Genomic DNA, 25,348 nt, shown 5'->3' with positions numbered 1-25,348 from the left:
AACGATATGTAGCTGAAACGGTGCACGTCGATGTCAATCTCAGGCCATTGGTGATGTACAATCGATTACCACATATCACACAATTTAAGAATAGCAACCAAATGGGTTGATCGAGCAACGCACTTCAGTTCTGATGGACCCCATAAAGGATGAGCGCAATTACGGCACCATGATCAGGAACCTGTCACATACACATACAATTGAAAATAATTTATTCAGTCTCATAGGTATAATTACAAACAAGTTGAGGGCACTCATACCACGACAAAAATAGATGACAAATTGGAATTTTTGAAGACTTCTGTCCATCAAACTAGGACTTCAGAGAAGGAATTTTTCAATTTCCATAGTAACTGATTCCATGCTATATTGTTTGAACAAAATTGAGAGAGAAAAGAGGATGATTTCGCTAGTGGAAACTTTCCTCGGAATGGTCAAAGGAGGCACTCACCATAAGCTCACCTGTCGATGTAGTAGGCGGCGATGGTGGATCTTCCATTTGATGAGCGGCGGCGGTGGTCAGAGGTGGCGGATGGGGTGGCAGAGGCACACGACGCGCGGGGTTGGCCCGACGATGACTTGTGGACTCGGGGAGATGGTGGGAGGTTGGGGATAGAGAGCAGCGGCGGTGGGCATGGACGCTGCGGTCGTGCGACAGGAGGCTGACGGCGGTTGTGCACCGGATCGGTCGTCGCGGCACGGCAGAAGCCCGGGAGCATATGGGGGCGGGACGGCGCCGGCCGGGAGCAGGGGAGGAGATGGGTGCGTGGCGATGGCGGAGCTGGGCAGGAGAGGAAATGGGTGCGAGCGAGGAGATAAGGCTCCTGTCAGTTTTCCTTCTTCTCCTGTGCAAATCGCCAGCAGCCGCGTGATCACGATCGAAGCGTTCTCAGTTCGTGTGGTCGTTTTTGCAATCTGCCACACAGTTGCTGTTGGAAATATGCCCTAGAGGCAATAATAAATAGGTTATTATTATTATATTTCCTTGTTCACGATAATCGTTTATTATCCATGCTAGAATTGTATTGATAGGAAACTCAGATACATGTGTGGATACATAGACAACACCATGTCCCTAGTAAGCCTCTAGTTGACTAGCTCGTTGATCAATAGATGGTTACGGTTTCCTGACCATGGACATTGGATGTCGTTGATAACGGGATCACATCATTAGGAGAATGATGTGATGGACAAGACCCAATCCTAAGCCTAGCACAAGATCGTGTAGTTCGTTTGGTGAGAGCTTTTCTAATGTCAAGTATCATTTCCTTAGACCATGAGATTGTGCAACTCCCGGATACCGTAGGAATGCTTTGGGTGTACCAAACGTCACAACGTAATTGGGTGGCTATAAAGGTGCACTACATGTATCTCCGAAAGTGTTTGTTGGGTTGGCACGAATCGAGACTGGGATTTGTCACTCCGTGTAAACGGAGAGGTATCTCTGGGCCCACTCGGTAGGACATCATCATAATGTGCACAATGTGACCAAGGAGTTGATCACGGGATGATGTGTTACGGAACGAGTAAAGAGACTTGCCGGTAACGAGATTGAACAAGGTATCGGGATACCGACGATCGAATCTAGGGCAAGTAACATACCGATAGACAAAGGGAATTGTATACGGGATTGATTGAATCCTCGACATCGTGGTTCATCCGATGAGATCATCGAGGAGCATGTGGGAGCCAACATGGGTATCCAGATCCCGCTGTTGGTTATTGACCGGAGAGTCGTCTCGGTCATGTCTGCATGTCTCCCGAACCCGTAGGGTCTACACACTTAAGGTTCGGTGACGCTAGGGTTATAGAGATATTAGTATGCGGTAACCCAAAAGTTGTTCGGAGTCCCGGATGAGATCCCGGACGTCACGAGGAGTTCCGGAATGGTCCAGAGGTCAAGATTTATATATGGGAAATCTTATTTTGGTCGCCGGAAAAGTTTCGCAGTTTATCGGTATTGTACCGGGAGTGCCGAAAGGGGTCCGGGGGTCCACCAAGGGGGTCCACCAGCCCCGGGGGGGCCACATGGGCTGTAGGGGGTGCGCCTTGGCCTATATGGGCCAAGGGCACCAGCCCCAAGAGGCCCAGGCGCCAAGAGATAAGGAAAAGGGAGAGTCCTAAAGGGGGAAGGCACCTCCGAGGTGCCTTGGGGAGGATGGACTCCTCCCTGGCCGCACCCTTCCTTGGAGGAAGGGCCAAGGCTGCGCCCCCCCTCTCCCTTGGCCCTATATATAGTGGGGGGGAGGGAGGGCAGCAAGACCCAAGCCCTGGCGCCTCCCTCTCCCTCCCGTGACACCTCTTCCTCCCCGCTTGCGCTTGGCGAAGCCCTGCCGGAATCCCGCTACTTCCACCACCACGCCGTCGTGCTGCTGGATCTCCATCAACCTCTCTCCTTCCCTTGGCCGCCCCCCTTGGATGGGATCTAGGGCTGGCCGCCTCCTCTTGGGGTGGGAACCCTAGAGGGGGGAGCAGCCCCCTCCCCCCATATATAGTTGAGGTTTGGGCTGCCCAAGACACACGAGAACGTCTCTCTTTCGGTGCAGCCCTACCCCTCTCACTCTTCCTCCTCTCCCGCGGTGCTTGGCGAAGCCCTGCGGGATTGCCATGCTCCTCCATCACCACCACGCCGTCATGCTGCTGCTGGATGGAGTCTTCCCCAACCTCTCCCTCTCTCCTTGCTGGATCAAGGCGTGGGAGACGCCACCGGGCTGCACGTGTGTTGAACGCGGAGGCACCGTTCTTCGGTGCTTAGATCGGAATCAACCGCGATCTGAATCGCTACGAGTACGACTCCCTCATCCGCATTCTTGCAACGCTTCCGCATCGCGATCTACAATGGTATGTAGATGCACTCCCCTTCCCCTCGTTGCTAGATTACTCCATAGATTGATCTTGGTGATGCGTAGAAAATTTTGAATTTCTGCTACGTTCCCCAACAGTGGCATCATGAGCCAGGCCTATGCGTAGTTACTATGCACGAGTAGAACACAAAGCAGTTGTGGGCGTTGATGTTGCCAATTCTTCTTGCCGTTACTAGTCTTATCTTGATTCGGCGGCATCATGGGATGAAGCGGCCTGGACCGACCTTACACGTACTCTTACGTGAGACAGGTTCCACCGACTGACATGCACTAGTTGCATAAGGTGTCTAGCGGGTGTCTGTCTCTCCCACTTTAGTCGGATCGGATTCGATGAAAAGGGTCCTTATGAAGGGTAAATAGAAATTGGTATATCACGTTGTGGCTTTTGCGTAGGTAAGAAACGTTCTTGCTAGAAACCCATAGCAGCCACGTAAAACATGCAACAACAATTAGAGGACGTCTAACTTGTTTTTGCAGGGTATGCTATGTGATGTGATATGGCCAAAAAGGATGTGATGAATGATATATGTGATGTATGAGATTGATCATGTTCTTGTAATAGGAATCACGACTTGCATGTCGATGAGAATGACAACCGGCAGGAGCCATAGAAGTTGTCTTAATTTATTGTATGACCTGCGTGTCAATGAAAACGCCATGTAATTACTTTACTTTATTGCTAACCGTTAGCCATAGTAGTAGAAGTAATAGTTGGCGAGACAACTTCATGAAGACACAATGATGGATATCATGGTGTCATGCCGGTGACGAAGGTGATCATGCCGCGCCTCAAAGATGGAGATCAAAGGCGCAAGATGATATTGGCCATATCACGTCACTTTATGATTTGCATGTGATGTTTATCATGTTTACATCTTATTTGCTTAGAACGACGGTAGCATAAATAAGATGATCCCTTATAATAATTTCAAGAAAGTGTTCCCCCTAACTGTGCACCGTTGCGAAGGTTCGTTGTTTCGAAGCACCACGTGATGATCGGGTGTGATAGATTCTAACGTTCGAATACAACGGGTGTTGACGAGCCTAGCATGTACAGACATGGCCTCGGAACACATGCGAAACACTTAGGTTGACTTGACGAGCCTAGCATGTACAGACATGGCCTCGGAACACAAGAGATCGAAAGGTCGAACATGAGTCGTATAGTAGATACGATCAACATGGAGATGTTCACCGATGATGACTAGTCCGTCTCACGTGATGATCGGACACGGCCTAGTTTGACTCGGATCATGTATCACTTAGATGACTAGAGGGATGTCTATCTGAGTGGGAGTTCATTAATAAGATGAACTTAATTATCATGAACGTAGTCGGAAGGTCTTTGCAAATTATGTCATAGCTTGCGCTTTAGTTCTACTGGTTAAGATATGTTCCTAGAGAAAATTTAGTTGAAAGTTGGTAGTAGCAATTATGCGGACTGGGTCCGTAAACTGAGGATTGTCCTCGTTGCTGCACAGAAGGCTTATGTCCTTAATGCACCGCTCGGTGTGCTGAACCTCAGCATCGTCTGTAGATGTTGCGAAACATCTGACATACACGTTTTGATGACTACGTGATAGTTCAGTGAGTAATGCTAACGGTTTAGAATTGTGGCACCAAAGACGGTTTTTGAAACGTCGCAGAACATATGAGATGTTCCGAAGACTGAAATTGGGATTTCGGACTAGTGCCCACGTCAAGAGGTATGAGACCTCTGACAAGTTTCTTAAGCCTGCAAACTGAGGGAGAAAAGCTCAATCGTTGAGCATGTGCTCAGATTGTCTGAGTACTACAATCACTTGAATCGAGTGGGAGTTAATCTTCCAGATGAGATAGTGATGGTTCTCCATAATCACTGCCACCAAGCTGTTAGAGCTTCGTGATGAACTATAAATATCAAGGATAGATGATGATCCTTGAGCAACTCGCGATGTTTGACACCGCGAAAGTAGAAATCAAGAAGGAGCATCAATTGTTGATGGTTAGTAAAACCACTAGTTTCTAGAAGGGCAAGGGCAAAAGGGATACTTCATGAAATAGCAAATCATTTGCTGCTCTAGTGGAGAATCCCAAGGTTGAACCCAAACCCGAGACTAAGTGCTTCTGTAATGAGGGGAACGGTCACTGAAGCGGAACTACCCTAGATACTTGGTAGATGAGAAGGCAGGCAAGGTCGACAGAAGTATATTGGATATACATTATATGAATGTGTACTTTACTAGTACTCCTAGCAGCACCAGGGTATTAGATACCGGTTCGGTTGCTAAGTGTTAGTAACTCGAAATAAAAGCTGCGGAATAAATGGAGACTAGCTAAAGGTGAGATGACGATATGTGTTGGAAGTGTTTCCAAGGTTGATGTGATCAAGCATCGCATGCTCCCTCTACCATCGAGATTTGGTGTTTACGTTGAGCATGATTGGATTATGTTTATCGCAATACGGTTATTCATTTAAGGAGAATAATGGTTACTCTGTTTATTTGAATAATACCTTCAATGGTCTTGCACCTAAAATGAATCTCGATCGTAGTGATACACATGTTCGTGCCAAAAGATATAAAATAGTAATGATAGTACCACATACTTGTGGCACTGCAATTTGAGTCACATTGGTATAGAACGCATGAAGAAGCTCCATGTAGATGGATCTTTGGACTCAGTCGTTTTTGAAAAGATTGAGACATGCGAACCATGTCTATTGGTATATATGCATGAAGAAACTCCATGCAGATGGATCGTTTGGACTCACTTGATTTCGAATCACTTGAGACATGCAAATCATACCACATGGGCAAGATGACTGAAAGTCCTCGTTTTCAGTAAGATGGAACAAGAGAGCAACTTATTGGAAGTAATACATTTTGATGTATGCAGTCCAATGAGTGCTGAGGCATGCAGTGGATATCGTTATGTTCTTACTTCACAGATGATTTGAGTAGATGCTGAGTGTATTTACTTGATGAAACACAAGTCTGAATTATTGAAAGGTTCAAGTAATTTCAGAGTGAAGTTGAAGATCGTCGTGACAAGAGGATAAAATGTCTGTGATGTGATCATAGAGATGAGTATCTGAGTTACGAGTTTGGCACACAATTAAGACATTATGGAAAGTGTTTCACAATTAATACCGCCTGGAACACCATAGTGAGATGGTGTGTCCGGACATCATAGCTGCACCCTATTGGATATGGTGCATACCATGATGTCTCTTATCGAATCACCACTATCGTTTATGGGTTAGGCATTAAAGACAACCGCATTCACTTTAAAAGGGGCACCACGCAATTCCGTTGAGACGACACCGTTTAGAGAAACCTAAGTTGTCGTTTCTTAAAAGTTTGGGGTTGCGATGCTTATGTGAAAAAGTTTCAGGCTGATAAGCTCGAACCTAAAGCGGATAAATGCATCTTCATAGAATACCCAAAAACATTTGGGTATACCTCCTATTTCAGATCTGGAAGCAAAAGTAATTGCTTCTAGAGACAGGTCCTTTCTCGAGGAAAAGTTTCTCTCGAAAGAATTGAGTGGGAGGATGGTGGAGACTTGATAAGGTTATTGAACCGTCACTTCAACTAGTGTGTAGCAGGGCACAAGAAGTTGTTTCCTGTGGCACCTACACGAATTGAAGTGTAAGCTTATGATAGTGATCATGAAACTTCGAATCAAGTCACTACCAAACCTCGTAGGACGACGAGGATGCGTGCTACTTCAGAGTGGTACGTGATCCTGTCTTGAAAGTCATGTTGTTAGACAACAATGAACCTACGAGCTATGGAGAAGCGATGGTGTGCCCATATTCCGACAAATGGTTAGAAGCCATGAAATCCGAGATAAATGAATCTTTAAGAAGAAGACGGACATGGATGGTAATGTTACCGTCTATGAAGCTCGACTTGTGGAAAAGAGTATTTTCACAAGTTCAAGGAGTTGACTACGATGAGATTTTCTCATCCGTAGCGATGCTTAAGTCCGTCGGAATCATGTTAGCATTAGCTGCATTTATGAAATCTGGCAGATGGATGTCAAAACAAGTTTCCTTACCAGTTTTCGTAAGGAAAGGTTGTATGTGATACAATCAGAAAGGTTTTGTCGATCCTAAGGATGCTAAAGTGTATGCTAGCTCCAGCGATCCTTCCATGGATTAGAGCAAGCATCTCGGAGTCAGAATATACACTTTGATGGAGTGATCAAAGTTTTTGGGTTTATACAAAGTTTGTTAGAAACTTGTATTTACAATAAAGTGAGTGGGAGCGCTACAACATTTCTGATAAGTATATGTGAATGACATATTGTTGATCCGAAATGATGTGAAATTTCTGGAAAGCATAAAGGGTTGTTTGAAAGGAGTTTTTCAAAGGAAGACCTGGATAAAGCTGCTTACATATTGGGCATCAAGATCTATAGAGATAGATCAAGACGCCTGGTGATACTTTCAAAGAACGCACACCTTGACATGATTTTGAAAGAGTTCAAAATAGATCAGCAAAGAAGGAGTTCTTGGCTGTGTTACAAGGTGTGAGTATTGAGTAAGACTCAAGACCTGACCACAGCAGAAGAGAAAGAAAGGACGAAGGTCGTCCCCTATGCTTTAGACGTAGGCTCTACAGTATGCTATGCTGTGTACCGCACATGAAGTGTGCCTTGCCATGAGTTGGTCAAGGGGTACAATAGTGATCCGGGAAAGGATCACATGACAGCGGTCGAACTTGTCCTTAGTAACTAGTGGACTAAGGAATTTTCTCGATTATGGAGGTGAAAAGGAGTTCGTCGTAAAGGGTTACGTCGATGCGAACTTTGACACTAATCCGGATGACTCTGAGTAGTAAACCGGATTCGTATAATAGAGCAATTATTTGAAATGGCTCCAAATAGCGCGTGGTAGCATCCACAAGATGACATAGATATTCGTAAAGCACACACGGATCTGAAAGGTTCAGACCCGTTGACTAATAACCTCTCTCACTAGCATAACATGATCAAACCAGAACTCATTGAGTGTTAATCACATAGAGATGTGAACTAGATTGTTGACTCTAGTAAACTCTTGGGTGTTGGTCGCATGGTGATGTGACCTATGAGTGTTAATCACATGGTGATGTGAACTAGATTATTGACTCTAGTGCAAGTGGGAGACTGTTGGAAATATGCCCTAGAGGCAATAATAAATAGGTTATTATTATTATATTTCCTTGTTCACGATAATCGTTTATTATCCATGCTAGAATTGTATTGATAGGAAACTCAGATACATGTGTGGATACATAGACAACACCATGTCCCTAGTAAGCCTCTAGTTGACTAGCTCGTTGATCAATAGATGGTTACGGTTTCCTGACCATGGACATTGGATGTCGTTGATAACGGGATCACATCATTAGGAGAATGATGTGATGGACAAGACCCAATCTTAAGCCTAGCACAAGATCGTGTAGTTCGTTTGCTGAGAGCTTTTCTAATGTCAAGTATCATTTCCTTAGACCATGAGATTGTGCAACTCCCGGATACCGTAGGAATGCTTTGGGTGTACCAAACGTCACAACGTAACTGGGTGGCTATAAAGGTGCACTACATGTATCTCCGAAAGTGTCTGTTGGGTTGGCACGAATCGAGACTGGGATTTGTCACTCCGTGTAAACGGAGAGGTATCTCTGGGCCCACTCGGTAGGACATCATCATAATGTGCACAATGTGACCAAGGAGTTGATCACGGGATGATGTGTTACGGAACGAGTAAAGAGACTTGCCGGTAACGAGATTGAACAAGGTATCGGGATACCGACGATCGAATCTCGGGCAAGTAACATACCGATAGACAAAGGGAATTGTATACGGGATTGATTGAATCCTCGACATCGTGGTTCATCCGATGAGATCATCGAGGAGCATGTGGGAGCCAACATGGGTATCCAGATCCCGCTGTTGGTTATTGACCGGAGAGTCGTCTCGGTCATGTCTGCATGTCTCCCGAACCCGTAGGGTCTACACACTTAAGGTTCGGTGACGCTAGGGTTATAGAGATATTAGTATGCGGTAACCCGAAAGTTGTTCGGAGTCCCGGATGAGATCCCGGACGTCACGAGGAGTTCCGGAATGGTCCGGAGGTAAAGATTTATATATGGGAAATCTTATTTTGGTCGCCGGAAAAGTTTCGCAGTTTATCGGTATTGTACCAGGAGTGCCGAAAGGGGTCCAGGGGTCCACCGGCCCCGGGGGGCACATGGGCTGTAGGGGGTGCGCCTTGGCCTATATGGGCCAAGGGCACCAGCCCCAAGAGGCCCATGCGCCAAGAGATAAGGAAAAGGGAGAGTCCTAAAGGGGGAAGGCACCTCCGAGGTGCCTTGGGGAGGATGGACTCCTCCCTGGCCGCACCCTTCCTTGGAGGAAGGGCCAAGGCTGCGCCCCCCCTCTCCCTTGGCCCTATATATAGTGGGGGGGAGGGAGGGCAGCAAGACCCAAGCCCTGGCGCCTCCCTCTCCCTCCCGTGACACCTCTTCCTCCCCGCTTGCGCTTGGCGAAGCCCTGCCGGAATCCCGCTACTTCCACCACCACGCCGTCGTGCTGCTGGATCTCCATCAACCTCTCTCCTCCCCTTGGCCGCCCCCCTTGGATGGGATCTAGGGCTGGCCGCCTCCTCTTGGAGTGGGAACGCTAGAGGGGGGCGCAGCCCCCTCCCCCCCTATATATAGTTGAGGTTTGGGCTGCCCAAGACACACGAGAACGTCTCTCTTTCGGTGCAGCCCTACCCCTCTCACTCTTCCTCCTCTCCCGCGGTGCTTGGCGAAGCCCTGCGGGATTGCCACGCTCCTCCATCACCACCACACCGTCGTGCTGCTGCTGGATGGAGTCTTCCCCAACCTCTCCCTCTCTCCTTGCTGGATCAAGGCGTGGGAGACGTCACCGGGCTGCACGTGTGTTGAACGCGGAGGCACCGTTCTTCGGTGCTTAGATCGGAATCAACCGCGATCTGAATCGCTACGAGTACGACTCCCTCATCCGCGTTCTTGCAACGCTTCCGCATCGCGATCTACAATGGTATGTAGATGCACTCCCCTTCCCCTTGTTGCTAGATTACTCCATAGATTGATCTTGGTGATGCGTAGAAAATTTTGAATTTCTGCTACGTTCCCCAACAGTTGCCACATACATATTTCGTTCAAAAAAATTTGAAAAAGATTATGGAAGTTCATAAGACATATTCTATAACCCCTGAGAAATTCAGGTCAAAATTCAAAATATACATTGAGAAACAAAAGGACAAATCTGTATATGAATAGTGTCATTTCTGACACTGTTCATGTTTTGTCCCCTTTTGACACTATTCATCCTAGATTTGTGACACTATTCGATATGTTTTTCGAATTTGGATCTGGTTTTTTTAGGGGTTGTAGACATATGTCTTCTAAACATCCACAAAAAAAATTCAGAATTTTTTGAACGTCTAGATTGGATTTTTGAAAAATGGTATCATGGTAGCATATGAAGGGTGGTATCACCTGGTATTTTCTCATGGTTTTTTGTGCTTTGTTATATTATTTGTTGCAGGGTGGAGACAGCTACAAGGCATTGGGTTCAGCTAGCCGCAGAACATATCGTGTCATAGTGTAAATATATGCACTGTCATATATTTGGAGAATAGAGGTGGACCATCATTTGAACTTAGTCTATGAGCTGGTTTTCACTCTCAAGAAAGTCTTTATCTTTCACAGTATGAATTTATTGGGTGCAAGCACGCCATTTTTACTATGAGTAGTAAGTGAAAAAATGTTACCGATTGAGAAAATAATCTACTCATCAGTTAAGTGGCAGAAAACAAGATTGCTTTGGCACAGAACAAAACGAAAGGACGAGCACTCTCCTCCCTCCGTCACCAACTCATCGCCATAATAAGAAAATCTGAATCGAGAAGAAGTTCGCAGCAAGCTCACAATAACAGAAAACCAAGGGATCGAAATGCGAATGCATGTCAACTCGTTTCCAGATTCAACCCTGTCCCTCCTAGGCTCCTACAGTCTATATATACATCGTCTTTCCGCGTCCCGTCGTCACCAAACACCAAAACCATTCAACCCGTATTCAAAAAACTGTGGATGGGATCAGGTCTTTCTCACAACCACCGGAGCAGCGTCGCGCCCCAGCAGCAGCCGTCGTCGGCCCGCGTCATCGCCGCCGACGGCTCGCTGACGGAGTTCGCCACCTCCTCCCCCGTCAGCGTCTCCGAAGTCCTCGCCGCAGGCAATGCCGGCGCGGGCGGCCCCTTCTTCCTGTGCAGCTCCGACGCGCTCTACTTCGACGAGGACGTGCCGGCGCTCGGCGGCGGCGAGCTGCTCCGTCCCGGCCAGATATACTTCGTGCTCCCCCAGGCAATGCTCGGGCGGCCTCTGTCGAGCGCCGACATGGCGGCCATGGCGGTGCGGGCCAGCGAGGCGCTGGCGGCGAGAGCGCGGCCGCGTGGGCGCGGCGCCGGCATCAGGAAGGTGCGCGTCGCGCCGGTGCACGCCGAGGGTGGGCGTGGCGACGTGGACGCCCAGGTCAACGCGAAGCTGAACGAGAGGACCCTTGGAGAGCACTCTGTGAAAGCCTCTGGTAGTCCGGCGAGAATTGGCAAGAAGGCTGCCGTGGCGGCGTTTCCGCCGGCGAAGAAGGTGCTCAAGCCGCTCAGCACCATCCAAGAAGATGCGGAGTGACGCAATGCTCATAAGAAAAAAAGCCAGGCGACGCCGAGTGATAAAATGGAAGGAAATCACAAGATTTTGTGATAGGATTAATTTTTTGTGTACAATTGTTTTCGCATTACCCATTTTTTGGAACAGTGGTGTTGGTGAGGAAAATTCAAAAAAGGTAGATAAGGATGTCGTTTGGTTGATTTGCCATTGTACATGTAGTAGTAGTATTTGGTAACGAAGGGAATTGAAATGTGGTCCCATATACAGTATATGATTTGTTCATACTTCTACTTTTGTTAAATGTGTTGGGCTAGTGGTCAAAGGCGTCGGCTTTAGATCATGTGATAATATTCGGTTGACTATCGCGCATGTCTTCTTTTTGTCACCGCTGTGATGCCTAAGAATATTTCCCTATTTTGTACTTATATATGTTAGAGGAAACTTTAGAAAGGGGAAAAGGTTGAAGCATTGAGCGTCTCTCGCGGCAAAATTTCTGGTGAGTACGGATTAGCTATGTCAAAATCATCTTGTGGACTTGCAACTGACAGAGAAGGTCACTGGTCAGCCAAACGGCAGGTGTGCATCATCGGTGGAGCGCACAGGCTGTTACTCAATAAATATAGTTCATGCGCAAAGTAGACACAAAGTCAAGATGGCCGAGTTGGTCTAAGGCGCCAGTTTCAGGTACTGGTCCGAAAGGGCGTGGGTTCAAATCCCACTCTTGACAAATTCTTTTTTCCTGCGTTAATTTGCTGAACCTTTTATTTTCTACATACAACGGGTCCCTGGCCAGCTCTGCCCCCGTTTTGTGCGGTACCATATCCATTTGTTTGACTTTAAATTGGTCTGTGCCGTCTGTTGCCGACCAGATTATACGACTCCGGCTGAGAAAATTCGGTGCTAGGCTGAACGGACACGAGCATCTCACCGACGCTGTATACTAAAGGCATCCAACTGGAAGTCTGAGCTGTAAAAGAAGGCCTCCCTCCGTGATCACAAAGTCGCAGTGCCAGTGGCAACAGCTCCTGGCCTTCCCAACATGCTAATTCTTTTTGTAAAAACTGGACACGAGAGAAGTTTGAACGAGCGAGTTGCAAATTGCCCGTTCTCCGACTGGGTTTCTCTTTCATGTCCATTGCCCTTGCTCGTGCTGGCGAGAGGGAGACTCCAGACTTGGTCGTCGGACAGACACAGGATGCTTGCACGGCGGGCGTTGTTCTGGAAGCCCTGGCATGGACCACGGTGAGTGGACAAAAGGCAGGCGTACGGGTACGGCTCCCGTCCCAGCATGGACCACGCGGACCGTGGACTGCGGCGGCATCAGGTAGCGTTCATGTGGCCAACAGGATCAACTACGTGCATAACAACCTACCACTTCAGCAAACCATCAGTGTCGTCTCTCCCCGTCAACCCCAGCTTTTGGACGAAACTCCGTCAGCGAATCTCTTCTAATCAACTTGACCTTTTCCCTGAGCTAGTATTTTATCGGATGCCCCCGAGGGACTCCCGTGGCCGTGAGTATTTTCATTTGGACACCTCCGGCTCAAAACATAATTCAGCCAAGGCTCCCAAACTAATGGAACCAGATGAGCTATAACCAAAACTGCGTATCTTTCTCATTATAAATACCTCAAGTATTACAACTGTGACAAGAAACAACGGTAGCAAAAACTTACAAGCCTACGCTATTTATTATTTCACCGTTATTGTGTTACAATGACCTGTGCTACTTAGCCGTTGCACCATATCTTATGAGTGATTGATTCTCTACTGTCATCCTATATCTTCTGCAATGACCTGAAGAATCCTAGTTACAAGTTACAACAACCGAGGAACCTGCAAGAATCAAATCGTTCAACACTATACATGTGGACATGGCCTGGCAAGTAAATCTTTCATTTCAAGACCCTTGCCACCAAATCAACTCAATGTTTCTCTGACAAAATGCAACAACCAAAGCTTTCTGTTGCAATGTGCATTGAATAACTATCGGCCTGATCCAATGAACCAGCTGGTGGACATTACCCGCTAGCAAACGACTGCCATCAGTCTAGTCTCCACATGGCAATACAGATCCCCTCTTCAGGAGCTAGGTTGATACTTGATACCTGTGTATGGGGCCAGTTATAATAATCAGAAGAAAAATAGTCTGCGGGTTTCACAAAAGCATTGTATAACACTGGATATAGAATGATTCAACTGATAACAATGTAACACACCTTGAGAAAGTTGGGGCGTGAAAATGTGTAGAAATCATGTGGTTGGTCTGGTCATAGTAGATAGACCCCGGCCTCCCATGGGAACCATACCAGGAAGCCCCAACTCAGGCTCATCATCTGCTGACAATTAAATGAAAAATAAATGGATGGAACTACAAATTCTGATGTAAAAACGCACCTACCATATATCAAACAAATAAACAATACACTGCCATTTTCATGTACTAACTTTGCTCAAATCCAAACAAGATTCATACAAACTGCGCAACTTTATCATCAATGTTCTTATTACGTACCGTTCACGTCTTCACCAGATTCGGCACCAGCAATCCCGATGCAGGCAAATAAAGATGAATCGTCAACTTTCAAGTGCTCATATGCAAGATACAAGTCCTCAATTGTGGCACTTTCATACAATGTCGTCAATTCCTTAATACAGGATATATCCTGCATTTAATTGGAAGAGATGAACTACAGTAAGACTGATACAACAAGGGAAGAGGAAAAGAAACTAGTATGGAAAATAATAGCACAAAAAACTAATGAAGGATAAGATATGGACTGGGATCCAACAAATAATAATATCTAACACGAAAAAAATACAATTTATGCAGATTTAACATGTGATCATACATTAGCAGATACATGTAACGCAAACTGCTGTTAAAAATTTCCTCTGGGAAAGGCTCTACAGCCCGAATTATTCAGAGGCAGGGTCCTGGCCAAGTCAGCAATTTTTTTAAGCAGAAGGTTAAGTTATACTTGGTTCAGTAAACACACTGAATGCCCCGAGTGCATGGTCAAGTGTCAGCCAAACCATAGAGTTATACTTGCAGCCTGGTGGAGTATAACCAAGAGCATAGAACATACTCCCTCTGTCCCCTCCCTATCTTTTCAATGCAATGAAATGCAAAGGTCCTCTGCGTTTTCTCGAAAAAAAGAAATAAGTGTCGCCGATTTAGTACAACTTATTTTGGGACGGAGGGAGTAGATTTATTGTTTTCCTTCTGCTACTCATACAGCAACCCCTGGAACTTCTTGATATATCAACAAACTTCTCAACCCAGAATTACATGATCATAACTATCATCGAGATGGTCGTGGGTCAGCAGGCTTTCAGAAGTTCGTCTAGAAAACTTGCATCAAGAAAATCTAGTCAGAGTAACTATGTGGAGTTCACCACAGTAAAGTGGCACAAGGATGATGCAGCCGGAGTCTCCGTGAAACCAAGGCTTGGAGAGTCAGTCTATTTCTGTTCTAGTTTCCTATAGAATATGCACTTATAAACCTCACATACAGAATACCTTTCTCGGCACGGATGCAGACTGCAGATGGGCTAACAAACCAAGCCAATAGGCATTTGTTTTTGTCTCTGCCTCATGTTTCATCAGCAGTGTCCTCTTTGCCTGAAACATGCAAAAAATGCTAACCAAATTAACAAGCAAAGAAGTATGTTCTCATAGTCAAGGGTTCACATTAGAGCTGCAAAGTTACGTTTAAAGCTCTGAGCTTAGTACTACAATATATATGCATTTCTTTAAGATGTGGATTCAACTTGAGTACAGAAAAATTGAACAACATATGCAATCATTAAAATGTGCACTTCTGTTAGACTACCATTTAAGCAACATGGCCCTGATTAGCAAGGATTGTCACAGATGAAAAATAGTACTCCCTCCGATACAAAATAACTGTCGCGGTTTTGAACTGGGGTTAGTTCAAAACTGCGACACTTATGGCTCGGAGGTGGTACGAAATTTTGACTAACCCGATCCAGCTCCCTTTCAACAATTTTGTTGTGATGTAAACCTCTGAGAACACCTTTGCACGCATCAACAGCCTTATGGACCTAGCATCAAGATCGCAAAATGTGGATATTAGCAGCAGAAGAACAAAGTAAGACAAGCTCAAGATCACAGCTTTTACCTTGCTCGGAGTTGAAGTTACCGCAATCACATACCAACCAAGATCCAGTTTGTCAAAAAGATTTAATTCGAAAGAAACATCGTAGGTTAATCCCATTGAATCTCGCACTGTTGTAAATAGCCTGAGAGAAAAAGGTGCAGCCCATCATGTTAGTCCTATCAGGTAAAAACCAACAGAACATCAAAGTGAAAATCATGACACGCAACCAAGCATCTCGTTCTATGGAAGAGCTTAATAGAAAAGTTGGTCAAGACTAATGAAGCAGGGACATCAATAAGACGTGAAACCATGTAGTATGTCGCTTAATAGAATACATAGGGCATCATCAAGATTTTTGCATAAGCAACAACTCATGACCCAGTTATCCAAAGGTGGGACACGAAAGTAAGCACACCATGCACTTTATAGCACATTAGCATGTACTGTGTATGGAAGAGCTTCACAATAATTTAACAAAAATGAATTATGCGCATACTGTGTATGGAAGAGCTTTACAATGATGTAACAAAAAAATGCACTGAAATGCTTTACCTGGAATTTATAATTTCAGCCAGCAAACTCAAAGTGATGCCAAAGAAAAGAGGATGGTTGCGAACGTTAATATGTGTCTTCCCCGAGTTAGCCGGTGCAGAGATTTCTGCTATGATGGTACGACAAATATCAGTTCACATGTTCATACCCACAAGGTCATTAACAGATGAGTAGTGGAAAAATCCTCAAACAAAAGCAAAAATTAGGTCTAATTCAAGATATGGCACTTGAGATGGAGTCAGTCATGTGGCTCATGTCAGAGAATAGCACATATTAAATTATAGTTACCATCTGCACTGGAACTTCGAATGTCATTGAAGAGATCTTTTCCTTCAGTAGCAAACCCCCATCGGTTAGGTGCCGGGCCTGCAATGTATGCACAAGCTCTCTCATCTGTATCCTTTATGTATACCTGGGAAAGAATCCACGGTTAAACGAATATGTCTAGATTTGGTCTTTGTTAGGATGGCTACTGTTTTTTGGCATGTTAATTGCTCTTTGCCTATAAAATTCATTTTTCTTGCCAATGTTGGCCAGCTCATGGCAACCAAAAGCTCAACCAAAAGTTGGTCTAGCAAAAAAATTGGCAGGGCAAGCTTGGGCTAGAACCAAACATGCCCTGAGGCTTAAAACACATGATTTCAATGAAGTGCCAAAATATCCATCTTTTTTTCATGAATGCTTCAATATATTAAAAAGATGGTTGTGAAGGCTGCATGACAGTTCATACTTGCTGGAAATGCAGATCCGATGGGGATGGCAGGAAGGAAATCTTCTCAATATGTTCCTCTTTGTTTGAAGATTTTGCAGCGCTTACAGTCCCAAGATAATCAAGAACACAAGATTCTACCTCTTCTTCTGTGAAATCACCAACTACACTGACCTGAAAAAAATATTTTCAACATTAAGTTAAAAAAATGTTGGAACAAAGAGATGTAGAGAAAGGAGACTCAGAATGGACAAACTACTCAACAAACCTCCATGTTGCTACCCACAAACTGGTTCATGACAGCTTCTTTAACTGATTGAAGAGTCAACTTCTCCAATGAATGTGGTGATGGTTCTACAAACCTTTCATCATGGTTCAACATGGCTACCATAAGTTTGTGAGCCGTGGCACGTTCCAAACTTTTGGGAATAGACCGGTAGTAAGACAAATATAGTTGAGCAGCTCTATCGAATGCATCTTCTAGCCACACATTATGCTGTAACACAAAGTGAAATATATATGTAAGGGGAAGACCTACATGTTTCAGAAAACTTGTATTTTTATAGCAAGACAGGTGACATATGTAGCAAGTTAAACCCACACCTCAAGGACCATATGGAGGAGCTGGAAAGCAGCACGCATGCCATTATCTCTCAAAGCAAACCTAAATTCCATAAATATGAACTCCTCATTGGATTCCAGCGAGCAGTTTATAAGATTATTCACACAGAAAAGTTCAACCTGAAATAAAAATCATATGCAGATTATAAGAAAATGTTATCAAACGATTTCTCAGCATTAATAAGACGAAAGGAAAACAATATGTGAACATCACAAGTGGATTACATGCATGAATATGAATATTATTAAGGCTAGTGGGGATGAACGGGGTAGATATAAACAAAAACCATAGGATATTGTAATAAAATTAAACCATAGGGCATTGTATATTATTTATTATATGATTTATGAATTATAATTTGAAGCTAGAATTACATAAAAGACTATATCATGTGACTAGTGAGTAGTCTAAATGTTATACATAGATAATCAGTAAGTCTGAAGTTTGGGAAGCTTGACTGGCATGAACATAAAACTGAATAGTAGGGGCTACCTGTTCCCTCGAAAAGTTACCAACACAGCCACCTTCACTCAAAGTACGAACACCAACTATAACAGATCCCTTCGATTCAGAATCTTCGGTGGCTCTCCCGCCACCTACTATCAGCCGCATGACACCAACCCTTGCCTCATTTTGTGTGATCTGTCATCAATCATCATTAAAATGTTAGTCTGGAACGTGAGATAAAAGCTAAATTACATCAGAACTTCCATCTCTAGAAGTGAACTAAAGTACCTTGTAGTTGACGGAAATTCCATTAGAAAGGCGACGTTGTGTTATACCGGTTTCATTGTCAAATACTTTCACCACATCATCCTCTTTGAAAGGAACAAATGATGGTCGGTGTTGCACTTTCAAGTCTTCAAGTTCTGATTGAGTAATCAACTCTTTTGGCACCTCAAGCTGCAATCAGAATAAAAATCAATAACATGTTACTTTACAGAGTGACACCAAAATACATCTCCAGCCAAGTTAGTATAGTTTCAGAACCAAGAAAAGAAATCAGAAATAACTAGCATACCTCAGGCTCTGGGTAAATGGGTTCTTCAAGACCTGCCTTCATGGACTCGGTTATTTCTTCTGGGCATATCTCAAAACTACTTTCACCTACTCCATCGATATGGACCTTTTTAGGTACACACGCCACGATAGCAGCAGGAAGTGGTGCACTGGGCTTCCCAAAGTCCGAAATAAATTCAAGTACTTCTGCACCAACAGTGTTGACCTACATATGGTAAAAATGTGTTTAATTATAGTATCATTAAAAGCTAACAGACAGTAAAATGCATTTATGTCATTTGTTTCTAATATGACATATATATGAGAAATGATCATGTTAGCACCTCTTCAAGTGTGACAGTTTCGGCAACCCCAAGCAAACTATCATGTCCCTGCAACTGATCCATGACAGTATGGCCAAGTGCATCACTCTCCATAATGAAGTCCAAGTTATCAACTGAGGGAACACTATCAATCATCATAGCCAGCTGCTCACTATCTTTTATCAGTGCATCCATATAACGGGTCATTTCTCCCATTGTGACACCAAACTCTTTGAGTCTCCGAACCTAAAACAGCACAAGGAGAAGTTGGTAAACAGTAAAGAAACATCTGCGACAAAATGGCTCAAGTAAAAGGTAAAAGGCACTTCTGCAGCACAAATCTCACTGTCAAGAAACTTTTGTGCATTGTGTCAAACCAGTAGAAACCGTTTACCTGCACATCCATCAGTTCTACAAATTCTTGAGTTGGCTTGAGTTCAAGCTTGACCTGGGTTAATGTCAAACTTGAACTGGCTACAGTTGGTTCAAAGCTCGCATTTGGCCCGGATTTCCAAGATTGAACTTGGATTGTGCCATATTAGACTGGGCTAGTAGGCTTAGGCAGGTCACAGACCAAGCTAGGCTTGACTTGTGAAGCTGTCATGCTAGGACAACCTTGCTGTAATATTTTCCATTCAATTATCATTTATTCTCTTCAACAAATGTTGTCCTAAAACATTTCTTGTAGCTAAAAGGGTAATGTTCTTGATGTACGTGCTAAACCAACACTTAAATTTCACAGGACTTTCCTCATATGCCAATTGCAATAGATGAATATAGATAGTAGTGTACTGATTCAAACTCATGTTCTCAACGTAATTGATCCATATTTGAATGACATAATACAGTCAGCTCAAACTATATTTGTAAAACATACAGATTGAGCCATGAAGGCACAAACAAACCTCATGAACAGCAACTTTGATGGCGCTCTTCCAATTTTGGGGTTCAGCTGTTACTGTTAGAGTAGTGACAGTGCATCCTTCCCTTCCTGAGTCACTGTGATCCAGCTCAACTGATGTAAAGGGAGGATTTGAGCTCTGTATAATAAAAGAAGGAAAAAAAACTTTATTCAATCAGAGAAACCATGTAACTAACTCATATGTTCCATTTCCTCATAAAATACATAATAGTGTGCTAAGTGCTAACGTGTGCAAATTCCTCACTGGAAATCTTGGATATTTGACTCGCATTTCAAGTCCAATATCCAGTATAATGCATCCTGAGTAGCTAATAGCTCAGCTAAAAGCCTAAAAGACCAAAACAAGTATGAATTCTATTTTGTATGGAGTGACATTTAATATGAGCTGTAGTAGACTGGTGGGCGTAAAGATCCTAACAACGAGAAAATAACATGTGCAAATGTGCATACATATGAAAGTATGAAGTGCTTGAATTAATCTGCTTATGCGAGGATACAAAGTTATAAACCACAGAAAATATTATGTTCTCATGCAACAAACAAAATGGAAAAACTTATGCATATATCATGAACGTTTCTCCAAACCACAAACCTTGTATCGTGTATTGATTCGGAAGTGCAGAGCAGATAAAAATATCCGTTTCATCAGTACACTGCGCAGGTCTTTGTATGTACGAACTTGGTTGACAGGTATCTGTCCAAAAATGGAAAGCAAGTCAGACATACGAAGCATGGTTAAGGAACTTCACAGACAGAAGCAGTAACCTGACTGCAGAAATCCTCCTATTTTTTTCGTAGCGATAAAAAGACAATCCATTCAAATATCTTTAAAGGTGAACAATTAAGTGCACTATTGTCAACATGACACCTTCTAACCCTAGCAAAAAAAATGCACTATCGAAACATATGTGGTGCACGTTACAGCAATGCTGATACAGCTTGCTTATATCTATTAAATATTATAACGGAAACCAGTCCCTAGGAACACGAATGGAATGATTGGTGGTAAACTAGCCACAGGGCGCAGAACATAACTGTAAGAGTAAAGAGTAGCAGGCAACCATACCTTACAGAACATGTTAATAGAGAAACTCTGAATCAACTCATGTTGAAAAATCACTGGAGGCTTGGCAGCCTGATCAACCTCAGGAAGAGACCATTTATGCTCTACAGGAGGTCTGACTGCCTGTCTTTCCCTTTTTATAGGTTTTAGTTTATCTGTGGCAGGTGATCTTTCACCAGTTAGGCTTGCGGCCAAGCCACCTGGTAGCTTTGGTGCAAAGAGGCTTGCCATGGCACCAAATGGACTTCCAGTCGACATAGGGGCTCCTTCGTTTCCTGAAAGTGTATGTTCGAACACAGCCTGCATTGAAATGGGTCAGCTAACCAGCTTGCAACTTAATCCTATAGGGGAAATCAGCTAAATAATCAACAACAATACTTAAAAGGATGTAATTTCTAACTACCTCTATCTCCCGCACTGCTCTGGGAATATCATCAATTTCTCCTACCAGGTATAAAGTGGCATTGGCAGGGTAATACCATCGCTCATGGAATCTGCGGATCTTATCAGGATCCCATTTAAGTATTTGCTCCTCAAGTCCAATAGGAAATCTGTTGCTCAATTTGTTTTCGGAGTGTAAATGTTGCAACAACTACAACCATAGGAACCACAATTACTGATTGTACAGAAAGATAGTGTCTTAATGATTCAATACTGTCCCAGGAACATGGCCAAAAAGAATAAAAACAAAAACTTACCTGGCAATCAACACGGTATTCGATTGTGTTCATCATCTGGAGCTCTGAAAGAATTGCTCTTCTCTCTTTCTCAACGCGAGACGATGAAAACTTAGGATGAAAAGCTATCTGAAAGGAATAAATTGAAGAACCTGTTCATCATATATCTACGTAATAGCATGAAGAGATTTGTCAAACAGACTAATATCATGCCATTGCAGCATGCATCAAAATTTTAGGTACCAGTTTGAAGATGATGTTGTATAAAATAACATTAAATGACAGCGGTGGGTAGTCTAATTTGCTCCGACCATTTTGAATATGCTTGCTGTTTCATATATCTTTAACAGAAAGAATGAATATGCTTGTGGTTTCAAATATCTTTAACAAAAAAATAGCCTATGGTTGGCATACATCCTATAACTCCAAATAGGAATGCAATTGAGTAAGATCTTACCTCATTCAAAGCATCCAACACAGAAGGGAGTAAGGATTCACCATATTCCTGCCACACGGAAGACAAACTAAATGTCAGACCCTAGACAAACAAGAGAAGACATCTAATTTCAACCATCAGTATTCACAGAATATAAGTCTATGGCAGCTAACATATACATTTTCAAATCCATTCAATGAAAGTGCTTGTCAAAGAAAATATGCAAATAAGAAAGTAACGATGGCCTCGAACAAACCACCAAGAGTTAATTTCCAACCCAAAATTGACACTGAGAAAAGCCACAAAAGTAAGGACCTTTGTTTTAGTTGGAGAATGGATATGGAAGACTGTATGGTGGAAGTCTGTATATGCATTAGACCTTGCACCTGTCCCCAAGAGTTTCTCGCGCTTTTTACTCCCAAGAAATGCAACATGCTCGATCATATGTGCAATTCCCTGCTCATCCTCTTCCTCGTCAATCGATCCGACATGAACTTCCATGTGAGCCTCAAACCTGCAAACTAAAATACTTAGAACCATAGTGCACATATTTAAATATGTATATCAAAGTAATTTTGCTTAGTCTGACTTAACTAAAGTTTAAGTGTGGCATGAATTAAGCATTGCTCAATATTTACTGGCTGCTGCGTAACCATATACTGGAGCAGAATTTCCTGAACTCAACACTGTCCTGGTTAATTCTCCAACGGATTCACCTATAGTTCTTTAAAATGTCTCTAAAGTAAATTAAAAATAAAATGAGAGCAATGGAAACCACAATGTATGATGATGTATCCATATACAATACAAGCATGAGAATTTTAAGGTCAAGAAATCAAGACAGGTTGAAACTATGTGCTTGTTCAACTATTTAAGAGTTTCAGCAATTATTCTGCCATGTATCTTTGAAACTGCATTGAAGTGAAACAGAAAAGACAACACAAATTGCTAGTTCACTGGGAAATTGTGGTCGTGAATGTAGAAAGGGTTCAATAAAAATTCAGTTGCAAGGGAAATGATTGTGGCAGTATGGCCATGTCATACCCACTTCTGGTAATTGTATTACAGTGTATAAAATGAGGTGAAAATGAAGTTTCCTCACCTGTCTGCTGGAACTTTGTTAGGTAAAATAAGATATCTGAGTCCATTCTTCAATTGACCCCGTATTAGCTTTGGATGGGACGGAAGAGGAGTGTCCAGGACATCTTCAAGCGCCTCGTTTCTTATCGTGGGATCATAAGGTTTATCAAGAGCTGCCTCAGACCACGTTGGACTTGCCACATGTGGTTCGTCAGGTCCAGCAGCACGTAATATATGACTACGCCTGGTCTGAAAACATCAAATAGTTAAGTCAATGCCTTGAACATTTAGCTTGCTGCATACTCAAATACCGACAAGCAACAGCCCTCTCGCTATATGTTGCTTGGTACAAACATTTGCCTCCCACTAGTGAAGCTCAACATTTAGCTTGACAGTTAATGAAAAAACAAACATGTGCAGGCTTTATGGACATAGAAACCAGGGAATCCTTTTAGTGCAAAAACTAATGCTTAAATCTTTTACACTTCTATACTGATGGTCGGTCCACATTAATTGTGCTGCTCATATACCCTCCATAATTTGCACCACTAATTAAGGAACCAAGCAGAACCTATACTCCAAGAGAAGTAAGGAACAAAGCACTTTTCCTAGCAGTCACCACGTGCAATCCATAACAGGGAAAAATAGCTGCCTAATAATCTATCAACTCAGATGAAACGAACCTTAGGCCCGCTCCGCCGGCTGTGCAGCGATAAGCCCGAGGTGTGCGGGAGCGCGCAGGGCGCGAACCTGGCGAGCCCCGGTCGTCCCCGCCTCCGGCTCCTCGGGAAGCATGAGAGGCACCCGTCCCTCTCCTCGCCGAGAATCCCAGCCGCCGACGCCGACGCCGCGCCGAGCCCTTGCGTCCGCCTCCTCGACCTGCAGGCGCACAGACACGCAGCGACGCGAATCAGCAATTCGCTAACAAACCCGGTGAACCCTCGCAGGCGGCGTGGGTGAGTTCGTCCGTCCGTACTCACCTTGGCGTGACGGCGCGGCGGTGCGAGCAGCGGAGGGGGTTGGCCGGCGAGGCGGTGGCGGAGGGGCGCAGGGCGAGGGAGGCGCGCGGGCGGAAGGCGTGGGAGGAGTGGTGCACCGCGGCGGCGGAGAGGGAGAGGCCCGGGGCGAGGCGCGGGGGCGCGGCCGCTGCCGCGGCGACGATGGAGGGGGAGGGGAAGGAGGCCATGGGGGTGGGATGGCCCGGAGGGGAGGGGAGGGGAGGATAGGAGAGCGAGAGAACGCTGCTCTCTCCCTCTATTACTAGTCTTTTCTGGGTATTTTGGTGTTTTTTGTGAGGGTAAAATAGGCTGGGGCCTATCGAGGAGTTGGGGGCCGGCACGGCGGCTTTCGCGGCTGCGAGAGGTGGAGACGCAAATATCCTCCTGACTCGCGAGTTGGTGCCCGAAGGCACCCGAGTTTGCATTCGGGTTCGGCCCGGGCCGCGCTAAAGCGTGAACAGACTTTCTTTTCATTTTTTTGAGGTTGAGGATCAACAGACTTTCTTTTTTGAGGTTAATGTTGCCGCTTTATTTAGCTGGCTAGGATTCAAATTGGGTGTTCAAAGGATCATTGTTGAATCTGACTGCTTGAAGGTAATTGATGAGTGCAATGAAGTCTCGGATATATTGGCACCATATATGATGCTACTCTTGTGGATTGTTTCCGACTCGCACACGGTGTATCTTCGATTCGTTTTCTGCATTGTTCGAGGGGAGCCAATAATTTGGCACACTATATAGCTAGGCATGCTTACGATATTCAATTGGTGTATTGATGGGATGATGAACCACCTAGTCTTCTTCCACGTGTTGAAGGATGAAACTTTGATAATTTCGCAATAAAGTGCCTTGAGGCTTCCCTTCAAAAAAAACATGGCTAAAAATATCATCTGAAATTACATCTAAAACAAAATCCAGGGGAGTCCCTTACCAAATCTTACAAATCTCATCTTCTACGCCTACTTTTGCTAACTTATGCACGGCAATATTAGCAGAACGATGAACCCATGCAACTCGAAAATCCACGCGCGTGTTGAGCATCTACTTTATCTCTTGAATCCACGGCCCGATTGCAGCTAGGTTCATCTGTGAATCATTGATCATTTGCACCACTGTCTTGTTATCAAGCTCCAGGTACCCTCTCAACCCCGTGCTCGATCGCTACCTGTATAGCTTGATGGAAATATGCCCTAGAGTTGTATTGACCGGAAACTTAAATACATCGTTGTTGCTTTCTTCATGTCAAATACATATTCCTTTGACTATGATATTATGCAACTCCCGGATACCGGAAGAATACCTTGTATGCTATC

The 25,348-nt window shown here is 44.3% G+C and overlaps 2 protein-coding genes and 1 non-coding gene across 4 annotated transcripts; 2 read left to right on the top strand and 1 right to left on the bottom strand.

Annotated features, from left to right (window-relative positions):
- Window positions 1–10,893: 10,893 nt before the first annotated feature.
- LOC109780830 (uncharacterized) lies at window positions 10,894–11,799 on the top strand. Its single transcript, XM_020339417.4, has one exon. It carries the CDS (start codon window positions 10,955–10,957, stop codon window positions 11,549–11,551), a length of 597 nt encoding a protein of 198 aa, XP_020195006.1. The 5' UTR covers window positions 10,894–10,954; the 3' UTR covers window positions 11,552–11,799.
- Window positions 11,800–12,176: 377 nt separating this feature from the next.
- On the top strand, window positions 12,177–12,257 carry TRNAL-CAG (transfer RNA leucine (anticodon CAG)). Its single transcript has one exon. It is a non-coding gene; the product is annotated as a tRNA-Leu (tRNA).
- An 867-nt stretch (window positions 12,258–13,124) lies between these two features.
- On the bottom strand, window positions 13,125–24,374 carry LOC109780838 (stromal processing peptidase, chloroplastic). 2 transcript variants are annotated; one of them, XM_020339423.4, is made up of 25 exons: window positions 24,018–24,374; window positions 23,721–23,916; window positions 23,060–23,286; window positions 22,273–22,471; window positions 21,979–22,026; window positions 21,543–21,650; window positions 21,248–21,436; window positions 20,848–21,144; window positions 20,374–20,475; window positions 19,765–19,899; window positions 18,881–19,105; window positions 18,559–18,762; window positions 18,273–18,440; window positions 18,030–18,179; window positions 17,519–17,656; window positions 17,184–17,411; window positions 16,937–17,089; window positions 16,495–16,618; window positions 16,207–16,315; window positions 15,676–15,796; window positions 15,518–15,598; window positions 15,054–15,155; window positions 14,046–14,196; window positions 13,750–13,866; window positions 13,125–13,638 (listed from the first exon to the last, which is right to left on the bottom strand). In XM_020339423.4, exons 1-24 carry the CDS (start codon window positions 24,221–24,223, stop codon window positions 13,784–13,786), a joined length of 3,744 nt encoding a protein of 1,247 aa, XP_020195012.1. In that variant the 5' UTR covers window positions 24,224–24,374; the 3' UTR covers window positions 13,125–13,638; window positions 13,750–13,783. The 2 variants fall into 2 exon arrangements, with proteins under 2 accessions (XP_020195012.1, XP_020195013.1); XM_020339424.4 differs by having other exon boundaries at window positions 16,207–16,312; window positions 24,018–24,304.
- Between the last annotated feature and the right edge of the window lie 974 nt (window positions 24,375–25,348).

This window comes from Aegilops tauschii, chromosome 7, assembly GCF_002575655.3.
Source record: "Aegilops tauschii subsp. strangulata cultivar AL8/78 chromosome 7, Aet v6.0, whole genome shotgun sequence".
Taxonomy (NCBI): Eukaryota; Viridiplantae; Streptophyta; class Magnoliopsida; order Poales; family Poaceae; genus Aegilops; species Aegilops tauschii.
The sequence above is the reverse complement of the archived record's forward strand: the minus strand, read 5'-3'. Positions and strand labels throughout refer to the sequence as shown.

Coding starts and splice junctions, on each gene's coding strand:
- LOC109780830 (XM_020339417.4), top strand. CDS start 10,955: ATGGGATCAGGTCTTTCTCACAACCACCGGAGCAGCGTCGCGCCCCAG.
- LOC109780838 (XM_020339423.4), bottom strand. CDS start 24,223: ATGGCCTCCTTCCCCTCCCCCTCCATCGTCGCCGCGGCAGCGGCCGCG. Junction 18,763..18,880: donor AAACTGTCACACTTGAAGAG/GTGCTAACATGA, acceptor TACCATATGTAG/GTCAACACTGTTGGTGCAGA. Junction 14,197..15,053: donor CTGCATCCGTGCCGAGAAAG/GTATTCTGTATG, acceptor AATTAAATGCAG/GATATATCCTGTATTAAGGA.